Source organism: Centropristis striata, chromosome 20 (assembly GCF_030273125.1).
Source record: "Centropristis striata isolate RG_2023a ecotype Rhode Island chromosome 20, C.striata_1.0, whole genome shotgun sequence".
Classification (NCBI taxonomy): domain Eukaryota; kingdom Metazoa; phylum Chordata; class Actinopteri; order Perciformes; family Serranidae; genus Centropristis; species Centropristis striata.
This window is the reverse complement of record NC_081536.1, coordinates 803,895-826,351: the sequence shown is the minus strand read 5'-3', so window position 1 is coordinate 826,351 and position 22,457 is coordinate 803,895. Positions and strand designations below refer to the sequence as shown.

Here is a 22,457-nt window from a genome sequence, read left to right as displayed (position 1 = left end):
CTGGTATACACTCTTCAGCTGCTTCCTGATTACTACAGCATTAGTATGTGTCAGGTCTGAACAGATAACTCCTCAGCACGTCAGGCACATTCTCTCCAGCAAAGACGGGCTTTTTCTTCTTCTCTGCCTCCGATGGTGCACCTTTAGAACAGTGTTTTTACTGAGAATTAGGCTTCCACTCCTGCTCAGCGGGAGATATGGCTGGGAAGGTTCAGGCGGAGAAATATTAGCTTTGATGGGCTGTTAGCACACTGAGCACGGCAACACCGCCAGTGTTCCTTTAAATTAAGTGCAACAAAGAGCTGCAGCAGTTGGGTTTTCCGCCAGTATACTGTTTTATTGCGTGAGGGAAAATGTTAAATTATTAATCCTTTCAGCACAAAGCCTATAAAATATACATAGTTATTTACAAATTTGTGTGGACGACACGGCGACATGTATGAATAATACAGATGTGTGGAAGTGTTGCTGCTGCTGCTGGAGTGTATTTATCTGCAGGAAGCAGAGTTCAGCAGGAGTCAAAAGTGGCTGTCAGGGAAAAAAGAAACAGGTTTGCGCGCACTAATGCATCATTTCACCTTGTATCTCTCTCGCTATCGCTAGTTTTTCTTGCTGACACAGAAAAACAAGGTGATAATAAGGAAGATATAACATGAAAAAACAAGAAAAAGCACTAAGTGCAGAGTGTTCGTGGGTTATGCTTCATGATCAGACGTCTTGTTTTGCTCTTTTTACCCTGCAAGCCGATAATAAAGTTGGTTTTTAAAATCGTGACACCCTGAACTGAACTGATAAGGATTACTGATCTGAGGGAAACAATGCAGCACACTGCAAGAAAAAAAAAAGTTGGGTGAACTCAAAATTTCAAGGCAACAAACTTCGATAAAATTTTAAGTTGGACAATTAAACTAAATATTTTAAGTTTTGTTTTTGAGTTTGCTCAACTCTGAATTCTGATTTTTGTCAACTCAACTGTAAGTTGTACTAACTTATAATTTACATTGTAATAACTTTTAATCCTTACTTCTGCTAACTTCTGCAATGTGCTGAATTGGCACGATTGTAACGCCGCTATGAAATGTCAGCTAATGTTGGGACCACAATTTTGAGTTAGCATTGATACGCTAATGGCTACTCTTGTAGCTGTAACAAGCAGCGCCGCTAGCATCAGTTAGCCGCTAGCATCAGTTAGCTGCTAGCATCAGCTAGCCGCTAGCATCAGTTAGCCGCTAGCTTTCGCTAATGACCGAATTTAACTGCTTTCACGCGTTTCACACGCATTTATATTTAATACATTTTATCAAATATATTTAGTAAAATGAAATGACTACAGAATAATTTATTACAGTGTACACTACAAAAAAAGAAAGTTGGGTGAACTCAAACAAACAAAATGACCAAAAAAGGAAACAAAATGAGCAAAAAAGACACAAAATTACCAGAAAAGACACAAAATTACCAAAAAAAGACACAAAATGACAAAAAAAACATAAAATGACCAAAAAATACACAAAATAACCAAAAAAAGACACAAAATGACAAAAAAAACATAAAATGACCAAAAAATACACAAAATGACCCAAAAAAGAAACAAAATGACCAAAAAAAGACACAAAATGACTTAAAAAAGACACAAAATGACCAAAAAAAGGAAACAAAATTACCAAATAGACACAAATTGACCACAAAATGATTAAAAAAAAGACACAAAATGACCAAAAAAAAGACACAAAATGAACAAAAAAGGAAACAAAATGACCAAAAAAGACACAGAATGACTAGAAAAAACACAAAATGGCCAAAAAAAAGACATTAAGTGACCAAAAAGACTAAAACACATTAACACATGAACACTTTAACACAGTGGAGACAGAGCTGACTTCCAAAATGATTTGGTGACCCCCAGAAATCATCTCGCGACCCCAATTGGGGTCCCGACCCCAAGGTTGAGAATAGCTGTGTTAGAGGATCTGTTAGAGGATCTGTTAGAGGATCTGTTGGAGGATCTGTTGGAGGATCTGGATCTGGATCTGAGACCCCACCGGGCCCCTCATCAGTGTCACTTTGAGTCGTATTCCAGACAATCTCGATGTTAAATAAGATCCTCAGCGGGGACTTTCCGCCTTCACGCCGAAATAAATACAGCCTCCGCTGACACCCTGTGAGCCTTCACACTGTGGTGGTAGACGCTGTATTTTCAAGCCTAATCTATTTTTAATCCCCCCCCCCAACAAAACCGCTTTAAGACTTGTCACCCGCCTTCCACAGCTGTCCTTTCAATAAGGCTAATGTCAGCGCCATCAACAAATCCTCGCCGTGCTGTTTCCCTGTGAAGTGGATGACAGCTTGAGTTTACTGGAGCACGCCGCCTTTTTTTATTTTATTTTTTTCTCTCCTCTCCTTTCCGTGTAACTTTTTGGGACTTATTTCTTTGTGTACGTTATCCAAGACATGAAAGATTCTCCCGAGCCGAGAACATCTATTTAAAGAGGTCTATAGCATAGTGCTCTTCTCTTTTTTTTTGACAAGGGCTATCGGCTGGAAAGATGAAGCTAATAAGAGACTCGACACCACGCTGGAAATTATAGGTAATTAAATCGAGCTTTGACAGGACTTTAGAAGGGTACACTCTCAAATATGTCACACTGGAGAGAATTAGTGGGTTATTAGTGGTGCTGCTGGCATCTTAGAGAGCGTATCAACTATTTTGCGGTAATAGGCCTTATAGCGCTCCCCGCTGACTTTAAACCATGTCTGGTGAGTCTGCTTTTCAGCACGATAAAGGTAAATTACTTACTTACTGACTGATAATGTACAAGCCATCGTTCTTCAATTATAGCTCGGCGTGATACCAATTAGGCCTCGTGTAATGCTCCCCGAGCCCGAGCCCCGTATGAGAATATGAGAGGAGGTAAATGTGAGAGTTTGAAGCCATAAACGCTCCTCGCAGGCCCCTTTAACGCTTTGCAGCAAACTGCCGGCCCATAAATCTTTCCTGTTCCTCCCCTTCGTTCTTGATGATAACTATCCATGATGCTCTAATCACTCTGCTCATCTCTTTTACCACATTATCCCCTGGAGGAGCACTTATTTACATAATCAGATATCATTCCAGCTGTCGTTTATCCTCTTGAAGATTAGAGATATTGGATTTATTTTTCTTGTGCTGTTTGATATCATCTTTACTTGGGAAAGTTTTGGACCTATAACCACCGAGAAGAATTAAATACTTCTGAGAAGAGAAATAACACAATCTTCCTCTTCAAGTGAAAGGTTGAATTCATAAGCGGTAAAATGTACAGACTCGCAATTGAATACACCAAAATAAACGTGAGTATGCAGGTTTTTGTTGATAAATATATTGGGAACAAAATTAGATATTGGGGTTTCACAAACTCAGACTCTGGTTGCCGTGGCAGCCATTTTTGTCAAAACTGCTACAAGCAGTTGGTTAAACTTTTGTTTCCCACAGGACCAAGAGGCAATAATGGACATAATCTACAGCAGGATCAAAATGACCAAAAAAAGACACAAAATGACAAAAAAAAAGACACAAAATGACAGAAGAAAAACTAAATTACTTAAAAAAGACACAAAATTACCAAAAATTTCACAGAATTAACAAAAAGGACACAAAATTGTTAAAAAAGACACAAATTTATTTTAAAAAGACACAAAATCACCAAAAAAGACACAAAATTACAAAAAAAGACACAAAAGGACAGAATAAAACTAAATTACTTTAAAAAGACACAAAATTACCAAAAAAGACAAAAAAAATACTTTTAAAAATACACAGAATTAACAAAAAAGACACAAAATTGTTAAAAAAGACATACATTTATTTAAAAAAGACACAAAATCACCAAAAAAGACACAAAATTACTACAAAAAAGACACAAAAGGACAGAATAAAACTAAATTACGTTAAAAAGACACAAAATTACCAAAACAGACAAAAAAATACTGTGGCACTGTGGTTGTTCTGCAGAAGTTACTTTAAAAGTCAGTCCATGATAATATTCTACCAAAGTTTGTCAACAAGAATATGAATATAAAATAGAGAAAAATGAAACTTTTATGAAGATTTTTAGGGGGTAAAAAAGAAAATAAGTTCTTGGCAACATGCGCTGTTTGTATCTGGGCGTATTAAAGCCATCAGCTGAGCTGTGGCAGCTCGTCACCCTGCAGAGAGCCGAGCCGGCCTTACTGCCAGACTGCTTTTGAATTATTTACCACACACGCCACTGGTTATGGCTGGATTTTTACAACACCACAGAGAAGAGTGCTGCATGCTTACCCGGGCACAAAGCAGCAACATAAAAAAAGAGCAGCACAAAGAGGTGGAGACGGAGGGAGGGCCGGCTGGGAACAAATAGTTGCTCTCAGTAGGAAGCTTTACTAGAGCACTCTCTGCACTCTGCACAGCACAATGTAATGCATTTCAACATCTTAATGTAAATGCAGTACAGTACTACGGATGACCTGTCTGTTCTTTATGAGCACAAACACAGAGAGGTGGGGAGTGTGTCAATACAAATGATCTGCTGGTTTTAATGACGTGGATTTTACAGCTAGAGGTGTTTAACACATTGTTGCTATGTAGTTGCTATGGGGGTTGCTATGGACAAAGTGCAGATGACAGACTGGAGGACCATATTCAATCATATTGATCTGCAGAAAGAAGTCCAGTACATTCAGCTGCAGCATGAAATAATGCTAACTGCTAACTGCTAACTACTGTAGGCGCCTTCAGTCACTTGTGCTGCAAGAACCAGTTGGTGTTTATACTGCTGGTCCAGGAGCTCTGGAGGTTTTCATGCCTGGGGTGATGTCGTGGCAATTCTGGTCAATTGCACTAAGTTAATGGGTGAGCTGGCCAAGAACAAAGCACTCAATACTCTGTTCAGCACAATTTATTAGTACATTCGTATTCCATACACCGCAAAAGACTCTTTCACAATACAACAAAGTCCCATACACCAAGTGTGAAGGAAATTTGGTGTTTCCTGCATGGTGGGACATGAAGTAGGCGGCGACCTACTTGGTATTCAAGACACAAGGCATTGTAGGAACTGACTCTGTGAACTTAACAATGATAACACCATGACTGAGGGGAATGTGGTGACCAGTGGGTTCTGTCCTGATGTGATGTATAGGGCAGGAAGATAGGGCCACATTGAGACTTGTTGAAAAGCCAATGCTGAAAAGTGCAACAGTCATAAGTCGAGTGGTGTATGGGACTTTGTTGTATTGTGAAAGAGTCATTCGGGATTTTGCGGTGTATGGAACACGAATGTACTAATAAATTGTGCTGAACAGAGTATTGAGTGCTTTGTTCTTGGCCAGCTCACCCATTAACTTAGTGCAGTTGACCAGAATTGCCACGACAGGTGACTACAGACATTATGGCAGAGGTGAAGAGATTCGAAGAGGATGTTGACAGAGGAAATAAGAAGAGAAAACAAGAGAGTGACCGAGCAAGAGGCTGCTAGTTGCAAAACTAATAGGCTACAGACAGACCCTGATCTGGACTTAGACTAGTGAGTAATACTATCTGACTTGCTATGTTTTGTGTTGCTGGTTAAGGACCAACTACAGCCATTAGATCTGGGAAAAGTCATTTAATTAATTTTGGTGCTCTCCCAAAACAGCTCCGAAGCCTTATAATGGTAGGTAAAACTTTAGATTAAAACAGATCTCTTTAGACTTTTCAAATATCTTTCACAAAAAAAAATTGGAAGTTCTATTAGCATATCAACACTGAGAGGAGGAGACAAGTCGTGTACCTGTGAAAGCCACCTGTCAGTGCTACTATGGCATTCAGTGTGATCGCATGGAAACGAAATTAAGAAGAGAAAACAAGAGAGTGACCGAGCAGGAGGCTGCTGGACAAGAGTAAATCTCAGAATCGCTTTTAGAGGGCTTCGCAAAACTAATAGGCTACAGACAGACCCTGATCTGAGTCATACTATCTGACTTGCTATGTTTTGTGTTGCTGCACTTGCTTGATGTTTGGTTGTGTTGCCGACTGTTGTTGTTAGGGACCAACTACAATCATATTCATCTATGAAAAGTAATTTACTTTCTTTTGGTGTTCTCCCAAAACAGCTTGGGTGTTACTCCTAAACCGTATAATGGTAGGTAAAACCTGAGATTAAAACAGATCTCTTGAGACTTTTTTCCAATATTTTGCATAACCAAAAGTATTTGAAGTTCTATTAGCATATTAACACTGAGAGGAGGAGACAGGTCGTGTACCTGTGAAAGCTACCTGTCAGTGCTACTATAGTGGTCGGTGTGATTGCATCGACACGAAATTAAGAAAAGGAAACAAGAGAGTGACCGAGCAAGAGGCTGCTGGAAGAGTAAATCTCAGAATTACTTTTGGAGGGCTTCACAAAAATAGTAGGCTACAGACAGACCCTGATCTGGATTTAAACTAGTGAGTAATACTATCTGACTTGCTATGTCTCGTGTTGCTGCACTTGCTGAATGTTTGGCTGTGTTGCTGACCACAACCATTAGATCTGGGAAAAGTAATTTACTCTGTTTTGGTGTTCTCCCAAAACAGCTTGGGTGTTACTCCTAAGACATTATAAGTCTTAGGAGTAACTAAAACATCTCTGAGGTAAAACCTGAGATTAAAGCAGAATCTCTTGAGACTTTTTCAAATATCTTGCATAAGCAAAAGTAGTTCAACACCAGCGGGAAACCAGAACAAATGCAGGAACGGAAGCGCTGTTCTGTTTCTATCAGCATATCAACGCTGAGTGGAGGAGACGAGTCTTGTACCTGCGAAAGCCTCCTGTCACTGCTACTATGGCGGTCGGTGTGATCGCATGGACAGCCTCGTCAATAATGTTCCTCAGGGATTGGGCCTCTGCTTTACTGACAGCCCTGGAGATGTCTCCATAATGCAGGAAACCTGTGGGGAGAAGACCACGTGGTTACTAGTCTGGGAGCCATCAATCATAGACATTTGCTCTGGAAAAGTGAAGAGTCAGGGTGAATTAACAGAGAGGGAGAATGTGATAAGTTCTGCTGGCTGATAGAAGAAAGACACAAGAGGATTACAGCCAGCGTAGATATGGAGATAAATCTGATTGATGGACTGATTGATGGGTATCTTGTTGATTTCATGCATCTCACTTTGTATTTTCTCTTATTTTCCGTGCAACATAAAAAGCATTAATCCTCCTTTTCTTCCCTTAGAACAGACGGAGCTACACATCCAATTAATTACAAAATCTTTAATGACATTTCTGCCTGTGCTGCAGTAAATGGGGTAATTCATGACAAAAAAAGACACAAAATGACCAAAATAGACACAAAATGACCCAAAAAAGACACAAAATGACCCAAAAAAAGACAGAAAATGACCCAAAAAATATACAAAATGACCAAAATAAGACACAAAATGACCAAAAAAAACACTCAAAATGATAAAAAAAGACACAAAATGACCAAAAAAAAGACACAAATGACCCAAAAAAGAAACAAAATGAACAAAAAAAGACACAAAATGACCCAAAAAAGACACAAAATGACCAAAAAAAGACACAAAATGACCCAAAAAAGAAACAAAATGACCCAAAAAAGACACAAAATTACCCAAAAAAGACACAAAATTACCCAAAAAAGAAACAAAATGACCAAAAAGACTAAAACACATGAACACTTTAACACAGTGGAGACAGAGCTGACTTCCAAAATGATTTGGCGACCCCCAGAAATCATCTCGGGACCCCAATTGGGGTCTTATACTGTGTGTAAACATTCATGGTTTCCAGAGGATGAACCCTCCTGACCTCTGACTTTCATGCATCTCACTTTGTATTTTCTCTTATTTCCGTGCAACATAAAAAGCATTAATCCTCCTTTTCTTCCCTGAGAACAGACGGAGCTACACAGCCAATTAATTACAAAACCTTTAATGACATTTCTGCCTGTGCTGCAGTAAAATAAATGGGATAATTCATGCTCTTTCCAGATTTACAGAATACAGTGTGGAGATCAGGGTTCAGACACATTTCCCCCGTCAGAAAGTGGCATTATTCCTCGGCACGGAGCAGAGCTGCAGTGTTCCAATGATGGATGATGACCAGTTTGATGAAGATGTCTGTCAGCATAATTCATCATCGGCTGGAGTTTCAAACTGAACAGGAACCTGTGAGCTGTATTATAATGTTTGAATTACCGCCTCGTGCAGCAGAAGCAGAGAAATGAAAAGCTGCGTATCAGAGCTTCCCTTTGAGACGTTTAACCACTCGATGCTCTGTGGGATTTCTATCACTGACAACAGTGAGGCTGATGCTATCTGGATGTCCAGATGTATTCCTGTTCACTCAGCCGTTTCCTTACAGGTTTCAGCATTGCATCACCGCAGAGAATAATCACTCGATATGCTCTAAAGTTAAACTTTCTCTACTTTAGTTTCCATCTTGTTTTTTATTATTATTATATGGGTTTTTTTCGCCACGCTGGTGGCATTCCTCTAAGGCAGTAGTTCTCAACCTTGGGGTCGGGACCCCCAATTTAACATGCATATTGTCCGCGACCCGCTAACTGAACAGAATCTCAAATGCACAGTTCAGATCACCCAAAAAAGACAGAAAATGATCAAAAAAAGACAGAAAATGACCAAAAAACCCCACAAAATGACCACAAAAGACACAAAATGACCAGAAAAGACACAAAGTGACAGAGAAGACACTAAATGACCAAAAAAGAGACACAAAATGACCAAAAAAAGACACAAAATGACAAAAAAAAGACTCAAAATGACCAAAAAAACACTCAAAATGACAAAAAACAAACACAAAATGACCAAAAAAAAGACACAAAATGACCAAAAAAAGACACAAAATTACCCAAAAAAGAAACAAAATGACCAAAAAAACACTCAAAATGACAAAAAAAGACATAAAATGACCAAAAAAGACACAAAATGACCAAAAAAAGACACAAAATGACCAAAAAAAGACTCAAAATGACAAAAAAAAGACACAAAATGACGAAAAAAGACACAAAATGACAAAAAAAAGACACAAAATGACCCAAAAAAGAAACAAAATGACCAAAAAAAGACATTTAGTGACCAAAAAGACTAAAACACATTAACACATGAACACTTTAACACAGTGGAGACAGAGCTGACTTCCAAAATGATTTGGCGACCCCCAGAAATCATCTCACGACCCCAATTGGGGTCCCGACCCCCAGGTTGAGAACTTCTGCTCTAAGGATGGCGATGTCAGCTTTAAGTCTGACAGTCTGTCAGTTGGTCCATCAGACTGAAATATATCTCAACATCCATCTGATGGATTGAATAAAACTGTGTATAAACATTGATGGTTTCCAGAGGATTAACCCTACTGACCTCTGACCTTTCCTCCACCACTAACGGACAGGCAGAGTTTAGCTAAGCCCCGCCCACACCAGAGGGAGTTATGATTCATTCTCCTCTGACTTTGCATTGCCTGAAGATGCCTCCTTGTCAATTCTTTCATGTCAAAAAGAAAAATGCTGCTGCATGGTGAAATGCTACCAACAGGGCAAATAACCCAGAACTTAGTGTTTATAAGCTGCCGAACTGAAAAACTGAGCCTTTAAGAGGACAAAAGCAGATTCAGGCAGTAGGACATGGTATCAGCAGAATGAAGGGCAGAACAAGCATCAAATATCATAAAATCACTTTTAGGCTAACTACAATTCTGTAAGTTTAGCGAAAGCATTTTGACGATACTTGAATTATAGTGAAATGTCGATGGATCAGAAAGCTATGCAGTATTAGTGGCTAACACAAAGCTAACATTAGCTTCATAACAGGCATTTTGTTAGCGTTTCAGCCCTTGGTTGCCTCACATTAAGCTCAGATTTTGACCTGAAAAATGTGTACAAAAATGTATAAGAAGTGATTTTATGGGTTCCACTGATTTATTTTTATTTATTAAGAATATTAAAAAAAGTTAAACCAAGTTTGTTCCAACTGATCATTCATCCAGGTCATCCAAGGTGGCCCAACCAAATGACCAATATTGCCATCCAAAGAACCATAGAGCTAGCGACTAGGGGTGTGAATAATTAACCGATGATCAATTAATGGTCGTTAAGAATTTGGTTGATCACATGGAATTTGAACAATCTGTGTAAGTTGGATAAAGCTACAGTTTGAACTGAAAGTTGCAATAACAATTATAAAACACACAGAAATACAAGAAGATTAATTTGAGCAAAACTAGCCTACAGTATCAAACCTTGCTAGCATGAATTACTGAGTTTAATTTGATCCAAAACTTTTTCAAACAGAAAACACACTTAAATGTGTAAGATTATTGTGAAAACTAACCTCATGCCTCTTTGGGGGCTAAAACATAAAACATTGAACTCCTTGACGTTATCTTTAAGGTTTAATCTCACTTGAGTTAGTTTTTTACGATCGACAGGAAGTCTCTTTTCGTCCTTTCAAAATAAAAGCATCCGTTATCAAAACAGGCCTAAAACTTTTGCACTGTACTGTATATATACACTACCGGTCAAAAGTTTTAGAACACCCCAATGTTTCCAGTTTTTTATTGAAATTCAAGCAGTTCAAGTCAAATGAACAGCTTGAAAGGGTCCAAAGGTAAGTGGTGAACTGCCAGAGGTAAATAAAAAAAGGTAAGCTGAACCAAAACTGGAAAATAATGTACATTTCAGAATTATACAAGTAGGCCTTTTTCAGGGAACAAGAAATGGGTTAACAACTTAACTCTATGGAGTCTTGGGCTATTTTGTCCATTTTTGAATTCTTTTCATGTCTTTGGAAGTCATTTTGTGTCTTTTTTTGGTCATTTTGTGTCTTTTTTTAGTCATTTTGTATCTTTTTGTGTCTTTTTTTTGGTCATTTTGTGTCTTTTTGTGTCTTTTTTTAGTCATTTTGTGTCTTTTTTTAGTCCTTTAGTCCAACATAAAATGTGATTTTGAATCTTTTTTTTACTTAAATGTTGCAAATGTGCATTAATTTCAGAGTACACTGAGACATTAAACTGCATCATTTTCAATTAAATTCTGGAAAAGTTGGTGTGTTCTAAAACTTTTGACCAGTAGTGTATATATATATATATATATATATATATATATATATATATATATATATATATATATATCTTTTATTGTGCCCATGAATGCATGATGATCATTAACTGATCAACGTTATAGATGTTGGAGTTGGCAGGTTTCCTCCAATAGCCCATCACTACTAGCAACACTAAAAATAAAGACTATTTCTCTATTTTCTCTCTTTCATTTTTTACTTATTTGCTCATATTTAACTCAAAAACATGTTGACCAACCTACACATCTCTTAACTCCACTGATATATTTTTAACTTTCACATGACCGAGACTGATAAAGACAGAAAACTGGAGTTAAAAAAGGCACTTTGGATTATTTTTTCTTCCCATTGAGCATTAAAGCCTCAGAGCTGCTAGCATGGCTGCAGAATCTTAGCTGTTCTAGCACCAAATTAATTTCCTCCTGCTCTGGAAACTGTCCAAAAACCTCCATCCAAAATCAATCTGTAATTAAACGGAAAAACAATATTACCAAAGCAATAAAGGACGATTCCCCATAGAGATATGAACTAAAGTCCTCCTTTACAAGCACTTGAACGCATCATAACTCTCCCAGTGAAAGTCAGGACCTCTGCTGGTTTCTGCCTGACGACCCAGTCTGCCCAGTCTGCCCAGCTGATTGATGATGGGAGCTCATGGGAAAACCACAGCCAGCGTTCCCTTCACAGTCACTGTTCATTGATTTTTATTAAAAATACCCCTGCTGCCTTTTTCATTGTGTTTTCACTGTAAACTCCAGCTGGTCACATCTCATCTCACTTTAGAGAAACACATTACAGCTAGTGCTCCACATCAGGAGCCTCCTGTGGGGCCAAAAGGGTGAAAAAATAAATAATAGGTAACACTTTACAATAACCATCATTTATAAATGGTAAACAGATAGTTTATTAATGTTTAATCATCATTTATAAACCGTTTATAGGCCATTTAGAATGGTAAATACATGATTTATTAATGTTTAACAAACTAAATAATTTATAAATGGCTAAAAGATTGTATATTAATGCAAGTTTATAGTTAATTTACCATTAACAAACAATTAAATTATAATTAATAGTTTATTAATAGTTTTAGTTTCACTCATTAGTACAATTTTAATATGTTACATTGGGCGTTTATGGTATTTATGTTTATGATATTTCTTATTTTAAAATAAAAAACTAGACACATTTTCTGCTTACAGAAACACAAATTTGCCTTTTTCTTTGCATCTCCACAATATATGTCAAAATTGTGACATTAATAGTGCTGTTTAACAATTAATTATTTTTCAGATTTGTTTTCAAATTACAAAATAAGAATAAATCAATAATAAATAAAACACAAATAACCATTTGCCTTTTTGTTTGGATCTCCATAACATATATCAAAATTGTGACTTTAATTTGTTCTGTTCCCTATTAACGGATTAGAATTGTTAAATGGGTTTAAACTGAGCCTTGTAACAAAAAAATATGCTTTTTCAAATTAGCTACTTTTTCCCATTTCTGTTTCCAGTCACACACATATTTTTGGAGAAGTCACTTCCTGTCACAGTCACATGACCACCACACCAGAGTGTTGAGTACACGTCTCTTAGGGATTTAATGAGTTAATGCAGGGATCAGCAACCTTTACTAACAAAAGAGCCATTGTTGGACAAAATAAGAGAAAAACAGTCGAAATGGAGCCGCAAACCTTATTTTAAGCCTTAGAATGAAGATAATATGGCCTAGGTCTAAATTAGCCTACCAACATTAATAATAAGTCATGATGAGCATATATTTTTATGATCTTTGTATGAAATATCTCTATCGCTAGCCTAGCGAGGGAAACTCAAGACTAGACTTGAAGTTGGCAAACTTTAGAGTTTAAGGTGCCGACCAGTAGACTTTTTATAAGCTATAATGCACATTTTAGTTGATTAAAATGTTTTAAAAATCTTTTTACAGCCATGTATAATCTACATATTTTTACAATTGAAAAATACAAATTGCTTTGGGCCTACACCAATGAAAAATACAATTTTAAATGTAAAGAAATAAACATTTTTGTATCATCATTTTGTATAATTTTTTTGTCACAGCCACATGGAGCCACTGCAGATGGCCTGAAGATATATATATGTATGTATATGTATATGTATATATATATATATATATATATATATATATATATATATATATATGCAAAATACAAACTTTTAAGGTGAAATTAAGCATTATTTGTGGCCATTTGATATAAATTAGAAGGTCAAAAACTCAAAATTTCGCTTGGGAACCATTTTTTTTGGACTCAGCACCCTTGAAATATGTAAAGTAGGCCGGTTCCTGACTTGTACCCATAAATGCTCCTCACTTCTTATAGGAGGCCTTTATTCTGAAATCCGTCTAGACTAATTATAGAAGATTTAAAGTGTTTGTTACACGGGTGTCACCATAGGTTCCTATGGGTTAAGGACCTTATTATAAAGCGTGTGATAATAATAATAATATCCCCTAATGCATGCAGGTCCCTCTGGAGGAATTTTAAGGTCTTCTTTTTAAGGTTTTTCTTGGAAGCAAACTTGAGTTGTAATGTTCAGTGTATAATTAGTGTGTGAGTGGAAATGTTGAGATGTTTTTGTACCACTTTGTTGCATCCGGTTGAGATGAACGCTGCGGTCTGCCAGCGCGGCGCTGAATGAGCGCAGCATATATATATATATATATATATATATATATGCAAAATACCAACTTTTAAGGTGAAATTAAGCATTATTTGTGTCATTTTTTTAAGGCCGACATAAATATTCAATCAATATCACTTTTAAATGTTTCAGTTGGTAATTTCCATATATATATATATATACATAAAAAAGACACTGAGCCTCCAGAATTTTAAGGTCTTTGAGTTTTTCTTGGAAGCTTTTATTTTCATCTAGCTATGTAATTTAAGTAAAGTATAGTTACTTATAGGTTTAAGAGGGAGGGTCGCGTATATATAAGCCCTTTGGTCTTTTTGATCTTTCCTGCATTTTCTTTTACTGTTTCTTGTACTGTTATTTCCTAACAATTGTATGTTTTTTAAGTGCAAACAACAATAAATAAAATAAATAAATAAACAATGCCTTATTACTTGTTAATTAATGGTTATTAAGGACCTTATTATAAAACTCTTCCTAAATAATAATATCCCCAAATGCCTGCAGGTCCCTCTGGAGGAATTTGAAGGTCTTTGAGTTTTTCTTGGAAGCAAACTTGAGCTGTAATGTTCAGTGTATAATTAGTGTGTGAGTGGAAGTGCTGAGATGTTTTTGTACCACTTTGTTGCATCCGGTTGAGATGAACGCTGCGGTCTGCCAGCGCGGCGCTGAATGAGCGCAGCCCTCTGCGGTACCACTTCTCCGCCGTCTTCGGTCCAACCCCAAACACACTCGTGAACAGCTGGCAGGAAACGAGGTAAGGACTTAATCAAGGAGACATGCTCTGAGATGACAGGCTCTTCTCAGGGGGGGTTAGCATTCAACGTTTTCAAGAGCTCTCCGTCCTTAGGAGACGGCAAATGCAAATCATTTTCACAGCAATTTGATGTGGGAGAAAGCAAAATGAGTTGTGTTTTTTTGTCTGCTGACCTTCAGTGTCTGATACCTCTCATCAGAGAGCATTTTCTCCACTTCAAACGAACGGCCGTGTTGAAGGATCTCCTGCAGAATATGAAAGCACATTATATTATTAAGAAAAAAGCTGTTGGTGTCAGCGTTGGCATGTTTCCCCTGGTTTTTGTTCCTTCAGCAAATTAACAAATGGCCTTAAATTGCTGCTCATTTGAAAACAGTTTCCACTTAAATCAGGTGCTCGGCGTGTCCTCATTTCCATTTCTTTTCAAGAAATAACGACTTTGTTGTTGTGAAACCTGAGATTAATGTCGGTTTCATGGCGTTCATAAAAAGCCCTCGGTGATGTTTTCCCCAGCTTCTATTGTTTGCTCTGAAACAACTTTTGTTCGGCGTTTAATTATCTCCCGCTCTCAGCAGAGCACGGCTAATTTGCTGGTCACATTTTAACGGTCTTCATTATGGGAAGGCATAAAATGAGACAGCAGTTATCTGGTTAATATCAGCCGTCTTCCATTGGGGAAATTGTAAAAGTTGTTGGTGTTGAAAATGAGCCTGTAAGTTGTGTTTTACAACCCTAATTGAAAAAAAAGTTGGAATGCGACGTCAAAGGCACCACTTAAACGGAGCGTAGCATCATTTTATATATATTTATAGAGTTTAGATATATAAAAACGGACTATTTATCCCCAGGACACGACGTCCATGATTTCCAGAAACAATTTGAAATGTGGACTAGTTGGACCACTTTGCATCAGTCCATCCAGCTCGAGCCCAGAGAAGTAGGCGGCGTTATTACATGTTGTTGATGAATGTTACAGTCTTAACTTGAATATGTAGTAAAGGTCGCAATACTTTGCGTGGTGATACTTTATTGTTTTATGGCCACCAAGTATCGATATTTAGTGTTTATTTAGCGTCAGTATTTCACCATTTTTGTTTTTTAGGAGACTATAGCAGGCTAACTTTTAGGAATATGCTGGAACCAAAGTATGTGACTCTTTTTGTGATGTTATTTCACGGACACAGCCGTATTGAAGCTATTCAGAGCATCAGTCCATCCAGCTCGAGCCCAGAGAAGTAGGCGGCGTTGTTACATGTTGTTGATGAATGGCTTTTGCTTTGCATGTTACAGTCTTAAATTGAATATGTAGTAAAGGTGGGAGGAAAAAATCGATACAGTATAGTATCGCGATACTTTGCGTGGCAATAATATAATGAATCATGGCCACCAAGTATCCATATTTAGTGTTTATTTAGCGTCAGTATTTCACCATTTTTGTTTTTCTAGGAGACCGTGGACACAAAATGCAGTAAAGCAATTAATTCGCAATTAATTGTTTTATTTACACTGTACACAGCTTCTTTTTCTGGCTTGTATGAGAAGAATCTATGTGCATTTTAATTTGTGCATGCAGGGCAGACATCTAGTATCAATGAAGCAGTGAAGCTGTGAGTACAGTGCAGTTTAAAGCAGCTTCACTGCTCAATGATGCATCCACCCGTCCACCTCTGCTTTTCTTTTCTCCCCCCGAGCCGGGGCTAACCTCAGACGCTAGGATAATGCTTCAACAGACTCGGGGCCCCGGGGAGGACACACTCCTTCCCATGCACGACGTCTCTGCACACACAGAAAACACATAGTGACTCTTCATCCCCGACTCTGCCTCGCTGCTCCCAGACTCTCATGTCACTAGGTTTCTATCTTCTCCCCACTGTGGATGTTCAGTCAGCAGCGAGCGCTGACAGAGTGCCACTCCGATGTTCACGGGCACATCAAGCGTTTTGTTTTTACTCTGTTTGGTTTCACTTTGTTTTTCGTGTCGTGTCATTTTCTTGTTTTGAGCCACGATCTGTTCAAAGAGACAAGCTAGCGGGGGGAAAAAAACTCACCAGTGTTTGAGAAGAAGAACAGGGAGAGGTCATCCAGGCAGTCTGATTCAGTCTCTCGGGACATTTATGCTATTTTGTTTAATGAATCTGCTCGGCGCTTTGACAGATTTGACAGATTTTGAAACCCGGCGAGTGTCTGTTTAATGTGTCAGAGTTGGACTCAGAGCTCACCTTGTTCTCCTGCAGGGACTCTGCCTTCGTTTTCTCTCCCAACAAACATTTCTCCACACTTTTCCCTGACAACTTGCCATGATTTCTGCCCTGAGCACGACTGGAGGTGAGGGGATGATTGCCAAGTGACCCCAGAAGACTTTTTTTTTCCCCAAAGCGAAGATAAATTGGTGTGATGCCTGTCAGTGTGTGCTCATGTGTGTGGCAAGTTCTGTTAGCGAGTCTGTCTTGGACTTGAAATTTCAAAAAAGCTATTTTTGATATCTTTTTTTTGAAAGATTGCATTTTTTTTAAGCCTTCAATAACTCAAAAGCAAATGTGTTCTGCGAGATGAGATTCCACTGTCACCTGAGAACATGTTTGTGCCGATCGGCAGCAAGAATCAGCTTCATTCTTCTTAACAATCAGCACAACGATTTGAAAAGAATTCTGCAAAAGAAGATTGAAATACTCTTTCATTAAGTGAAGAAAAGTTTGACACTTTGCTGCTTTGCACATAGTGTATATTGTAATTTTTATCCTTTGTAAATTAGCTTCATTAGGGTATTTTTATTGTTTTTTTAGGAACACATGTATGTCTATTGTCTGAGTTTTTGCTTTTTGCACTTTATGTTGTATGTGAGCCACGTCTGAGATGATTTTCTTTTCTGATTCTGATTCTGATGTTTTTGTGTTGTCCATACATTCATACTGTGTGTACATCCCACATTGTGAACATTATGTAAATCTTTTTAAACCATCCTGGTTTTCTTTTTAGTCAAATTCTTAGTTTGTGCACACAGACCTGACCAATAAAGCTGATTCTGATATCTCAGGACCACCGTAAGGAAATGTCTTCAAGTGGTGGTAAAAAACTCTGACCAAGGTCTCAACAACACTGTCTAATGTCTAATAGGACTACTTCATGTTTTTTTAATTTACATAGTTTATTTACTATAGTTTTTCCATTTTCCTGCAACCTAAAAAGGCACTTCTTTCCATTTCTTGACTAAAAGGGCACCATACAAGACACTTACTTATCTTTTTCTCTACTAGAAGGGCATGCTAGAGAGCACTTTATCATATTTTCCCAATTTAAGGGCACCCTAGAGGACACTGGTTCCCACTTTTAATAGTGTTACACTCCCATTGTTCTCTCTTGTTAAAATGATGACCGGTGTGAAGGCTTAACGAGTGACCCTGTTAACCAAGAGGCAACCACCACGCCTGAGGTAAAACAAATGCGGAAGTCCTTTAATTTGCATTCTTTCTAATGACCAGCAGTCATTAGTCACTAGTTGCAAAAATTTGTCCATTTGTCTATAGGAAAATGACCGGACTTCTCACTTGATTTAGTAACTCTCAGCTCTTTTAAATCAAGTCTGAAGACTTTTCTGTTTCCATTTTAACCTGTAATTTTTATTCATTCGCTCTTAAATGTTTTATTCATTCACTTTTTTTTTTTATTCACTTGTAAATGTCTTCTAATGTGTTTTATGTATTTTAATCTTGCCCCTGTAAAGCACTTTGAATGTCCCTCTGTCCGAATTGTGCTATATAAATAAACTTGCCTTGCCTACCTCAGTGAACATTGTCATAATAACTTTTTTTTTTAATGTTTTCTCTACCAAAAGGGAACATAAGAGGGCACTTTATAATATTTTCTCCATTTAAGGGCAACCTAGAGGACACTGGTTCCCATTTTTAATAGTGTTACACTCCAATAGTTCTCTCTTGTTGAAATGATGACCGGTGTGAAGGCTTAACGAGTGACCCTGTTAACCAAGAGGCAACCACCACACCTGAGGTAAAACCAACGAAGAAGTCCCTTAATCTGCATTCTTTCTAATGACCAGCAGGGGGCGACTCCACTGGTTTAGTTAGTTTAGTTAATTAGTCCATTCATCGATAGGAAAATGACCCGACTTCTCACTTGATTTAGTACCTCAGTGAACATTCTCATAATAACTTTTTTTTTATGTTTTCTCTACCAAAAGGGAACTTTATCATATTTTCTCCATTTAAGGGCACCCTAGAGCAGCTATTCTCAACCTTGGGGTCCCGACCCCAATTGGGGTCGCGAGATGATTTCTGGGGGTCGCCAAATCATTTTGGAAGTCAGCTCTGTCTCCACTGTGTTAAAGTGTTCATGTGTTTTACTCTTAATGTCTTTTTTTTGGTCATTTTGTGTCTTTTTTTGATAATTTTGTGATCAATTTGTGTCTTTTTTGGTCATTTTGTTTCCCTTTTTTGTCATTTTGTGTCTTTTTTTCGTCATTTTTGGCTTTTTTTGGGGTCATTTTGTGTCTTTTTTGGTCATTTTGTCTCTTTTCTGGTCATTTTGTGTCTTTTTTGATCATTTTGTGGTCAATTTGTGTCTTATTTGGTCATTTTGTTTCTTTTTTGGGTGATCTGAACTGTGCTTGTGAGATTGTGTTCAGTGACCGGGGGTCGTGGACAACATGCATGTTAAATTGGGGGTCGCGACTCACAAAGGTTGAGACCTACTGGACTAGAGGACACTGGTTCCCACTTTGAATATTGTTCCCCTCAAATAGTTCTCTCTTGTTAAAATGATGACTGGTGTGAAGGCTTAACGAGTGACCCTGTTAACCAAGAGGCAACCACCACGCCTGAGGTAAAACAAATGCGGAAGTCCCTTAATCTGCATTCTTTCTAATGACCAGCAGGGGGCGACTCCACTAGTTGCAAAAATTAGTCCATTTGTCGATAGGAAAATGACCCGGGAACCAAAAGGGAACACAAGAGGACACTTTGTCACATTTTATCTACCATGGAGGCATTCAAGAGGGCGTTTTTTTCCTGCACCGCTGACCATTTTTCAGTGCATTTTCAAGAGTCTAGATTGACTTTCTCCCTCCAAGGTAGCTACTGATTTTGGATCCTTTCACAACAGAATGAAAATTGAGTTCAGGAGACCTGAAAGTCGCCTGTTGAGAGAGGTAATCCATCACATTCAACATTGCATTATTTATTGTTTGCACACAGAGACAGATTTGAAAACTCTACTTGTTTAGGAATTTGACACTTAGCTTCTAAAAACTTTGCATTCCCAATCTACGTTGTCAGAAACGTGTTGTTTCATGAGACCACTGCTCTCAACACGTAACACAGATAGATTAGCTGTCAGCTGGACTAAAGTCTTACCTCTATGATGGCCTTTGTGTGTTCCCCCAGGCAGGGGAGGCCCTGAGTGGCCCCCAGGTTCTGCACCGCCCAGGGCAGACTCTTCAGAACCGATGCAGCCCTCCTGAAGGCCAGGCACGGACCCTCGTTCTCGTTGAATTCATAGCTCTCCGCCAGCACTTCAAGAGCATCCTACGGGGAGAGTTAGTGTAGCTGCAGTCAGAGACAGTTACACAGTTTAAGTTCATTTTACACTTTGAGTCAACAATTAAATAATTTACTTTAACCCTATAAAGCCAAGTGTATCATATTAGATACAGTAATTTTTGAGACCTCTACATCATCAAAAACCTGATGTATACATGTGTTGAAGATAAACAAACTGAGCAACAAATTGCACAAAAATACCAGATGTAGCAAAAATGATATGCAGGTTCCACGAGTGGATCAGTCATTGCTGCATTAAAAAACTTCATATCTGCAGATGTGTGATGTTGTGTTATATGGAAAAAATATGTATTTTGCATGATTGAGGAAAAAGGAAAAGTCAAAGTCTTAATAGGTTAAAAATGTTAGGGTTTATATGTTTTTGTTAGTTCGAGAAAAACAAACTTTGTGAGCAACAAAATGCACAAAAAGACCTGATGTATCAAATATGATACAAATTAGAATTCATATATGCAATTTATTTATTTCTTAAAATTCGTCAGCAGGTTAATAAGCACTCAGTTTTTACAAAAATTGAATTTTCTGGCAATTATTTCATGTTTCAGGCTTTATAGGGTTAAAAGGATCATATTTTTGTTCATAATATATTTTAAGTTCATGCACAGACAGGGAAAGATGTATATTCCGTAGCGGAACTAATATTGTTATGTTGTACAGGGGGGGGGCATTATTCAGACGCACTCTACACAGCACACGAGTAACAGCGCACCTTGCATGTTAATTAGAACAGCTATTCTCAACCTTGGGGTCGGGACCCCAATTGGGGTCGCGAGATGATTTCTGGGGGTCACCAAATCATTTAGGAAGTCAGCTCTGTCTCCACTGTGTTAAAGTGTTTGCTTTTTTGGTCACTTCATGTCTTTTTTTGGTCATTTTGTGTAGTTTTTGGTCAATTTGTGTAGTTTTTGGTCAATTTGTGTCTTTTTTGGTCCTTTTGTGTCTTATTTTGATCATTTTGTGGTCAATTTGTGTCTGTTTTTAGTAATTTTGTGTATGTTTTTAGTAATTTTGTGTCGTTTTTTGGTGATTTTGTTCCTTTTTTGGGTAATTTTGTGTCTTTTTTGGTAATTTTGTGTCTTTTTGGTGATTTTGTTTCTTTTTTGGGTAATTTTGTGTCTTTTTTGGTAATTTTGTGTCTTTTTGGTCATTTTGTTTCCTTTTTTTGGTCATTTTGCTTCTTTTTTGGGTGATCTGAACTGTGTGTGTGAGATTGTGTTCAGTGAGCGGGGGTCGCGGACAACATGCATGTTAAATTGGGGGTCGCGACTCAAAAAGGTTGAGAATAGCTGAATTAGAAGATGACGATAAGAAGATGCTGAATAACGATACAAAGATTGAATAAGACCCGACTTTGAAGTTTCCTTTCTTACTCCCTTTTGACTTAACGCGGCCAATGAGGAATGTTTACGTTATGTTTACGTTATGTTTACGTTATGTTACACATGTTTGAGATGCTCACGGAGTAACGTGGTGCGCTAATTGCGTTTCAATTTATGTAAAATGTAAACAAAGCATATTATTATTTTATGAAGTAAATCGAGTACATTATGTAAGGTATTTTTATGTTTGGAAGATATTTCTTGAATGTTATTCTCTATGGAAAATGCTTTGTATTATATGACACTCACTTTATGATTTGTTTATTTAATTTATCTAGTTCTCACGGCATGACGGCGATGTGCAAATAAATGCCCGTGCATAAAAGGAACGACTTGTGTTCGTGATTTCAACCGAGGGAGTAACAGTTAGGCAAACCCAGGTGAAGGGAGAAAGAGAAATAATGTGTCAGAAAAAGGTAAGATGGAAAGCTTGGTAACACTTTATAATGAGTACACACTATTAAGCATTAGTTAAGCATTAATAAATACTCAATTCATCATTTATAACGCATGTTTCTGCCGTAAATACTCATTACTATGTGGTTATATACCATCATATATAAAATATGAAAATATATAAATATATACCATCATATATAAAATATGAAAATGCAATCATTAGGACATTATAGATGAGCTTATTAATGGAGAGTAAAACATTTATAATTGTGATTATAAACCACATAGTAATGAGTATTTACGGCAGAAACATGCTTTATAAATGATGAATTCAGTATTTACTAATCCATAACTAATGTGCTTATCAATGATGAATAAGACATTTTAACTGTGTTTATAAACTACATACTAATGTGAGGTAATGTCATAAAAATGCCTTATAAATGATGAATTGAGTATTTATTAATGCTTAACTAATGCTTAATAGTGTGTACTCATTATAAAGTGTTACCGAAAGCTTTAACAGGCTTCTTGCAAACATTTAAACAAAAGAAAGATCCAGGAATAACA

At 37.5% G+C, this 22,457-nt stretch overlaps 1 protein-coding gene across 1 annotated transcript in view; it reads right to left on the bottom strand.

The window, feature by feature from the left end:
- Positions 1–22,457, bottom strand: part of dntt (deoxynucleotidyltransferase, terminal) — a 197,702-nt gene that overhangs the window by 102,391 nt on the left and 72,854 nt on the right. Inside the window, exons 4-7 of the mRNA XM_059359923.1 lie at positions 19,903–20,073; positions 14,710–14,781; positions 14,398–14,521; positions 6,796–6,928 (exon numbers count right to left, since the gene is read on the bottom strand). Of these exons, the coding sequence (XP_059215906.1) occupies positions 6,796–6,928; positions 14,398–14,521; positions 14,710–14,781; positions 19,903–20,073 (500 nt within the window). The remainder of the gene's footprint in view (positions 1–6,795; positions 6,929–14,397; positions 14,522–14,709; positions 14,782–19,902; positions 20,074–22,457) is intronic.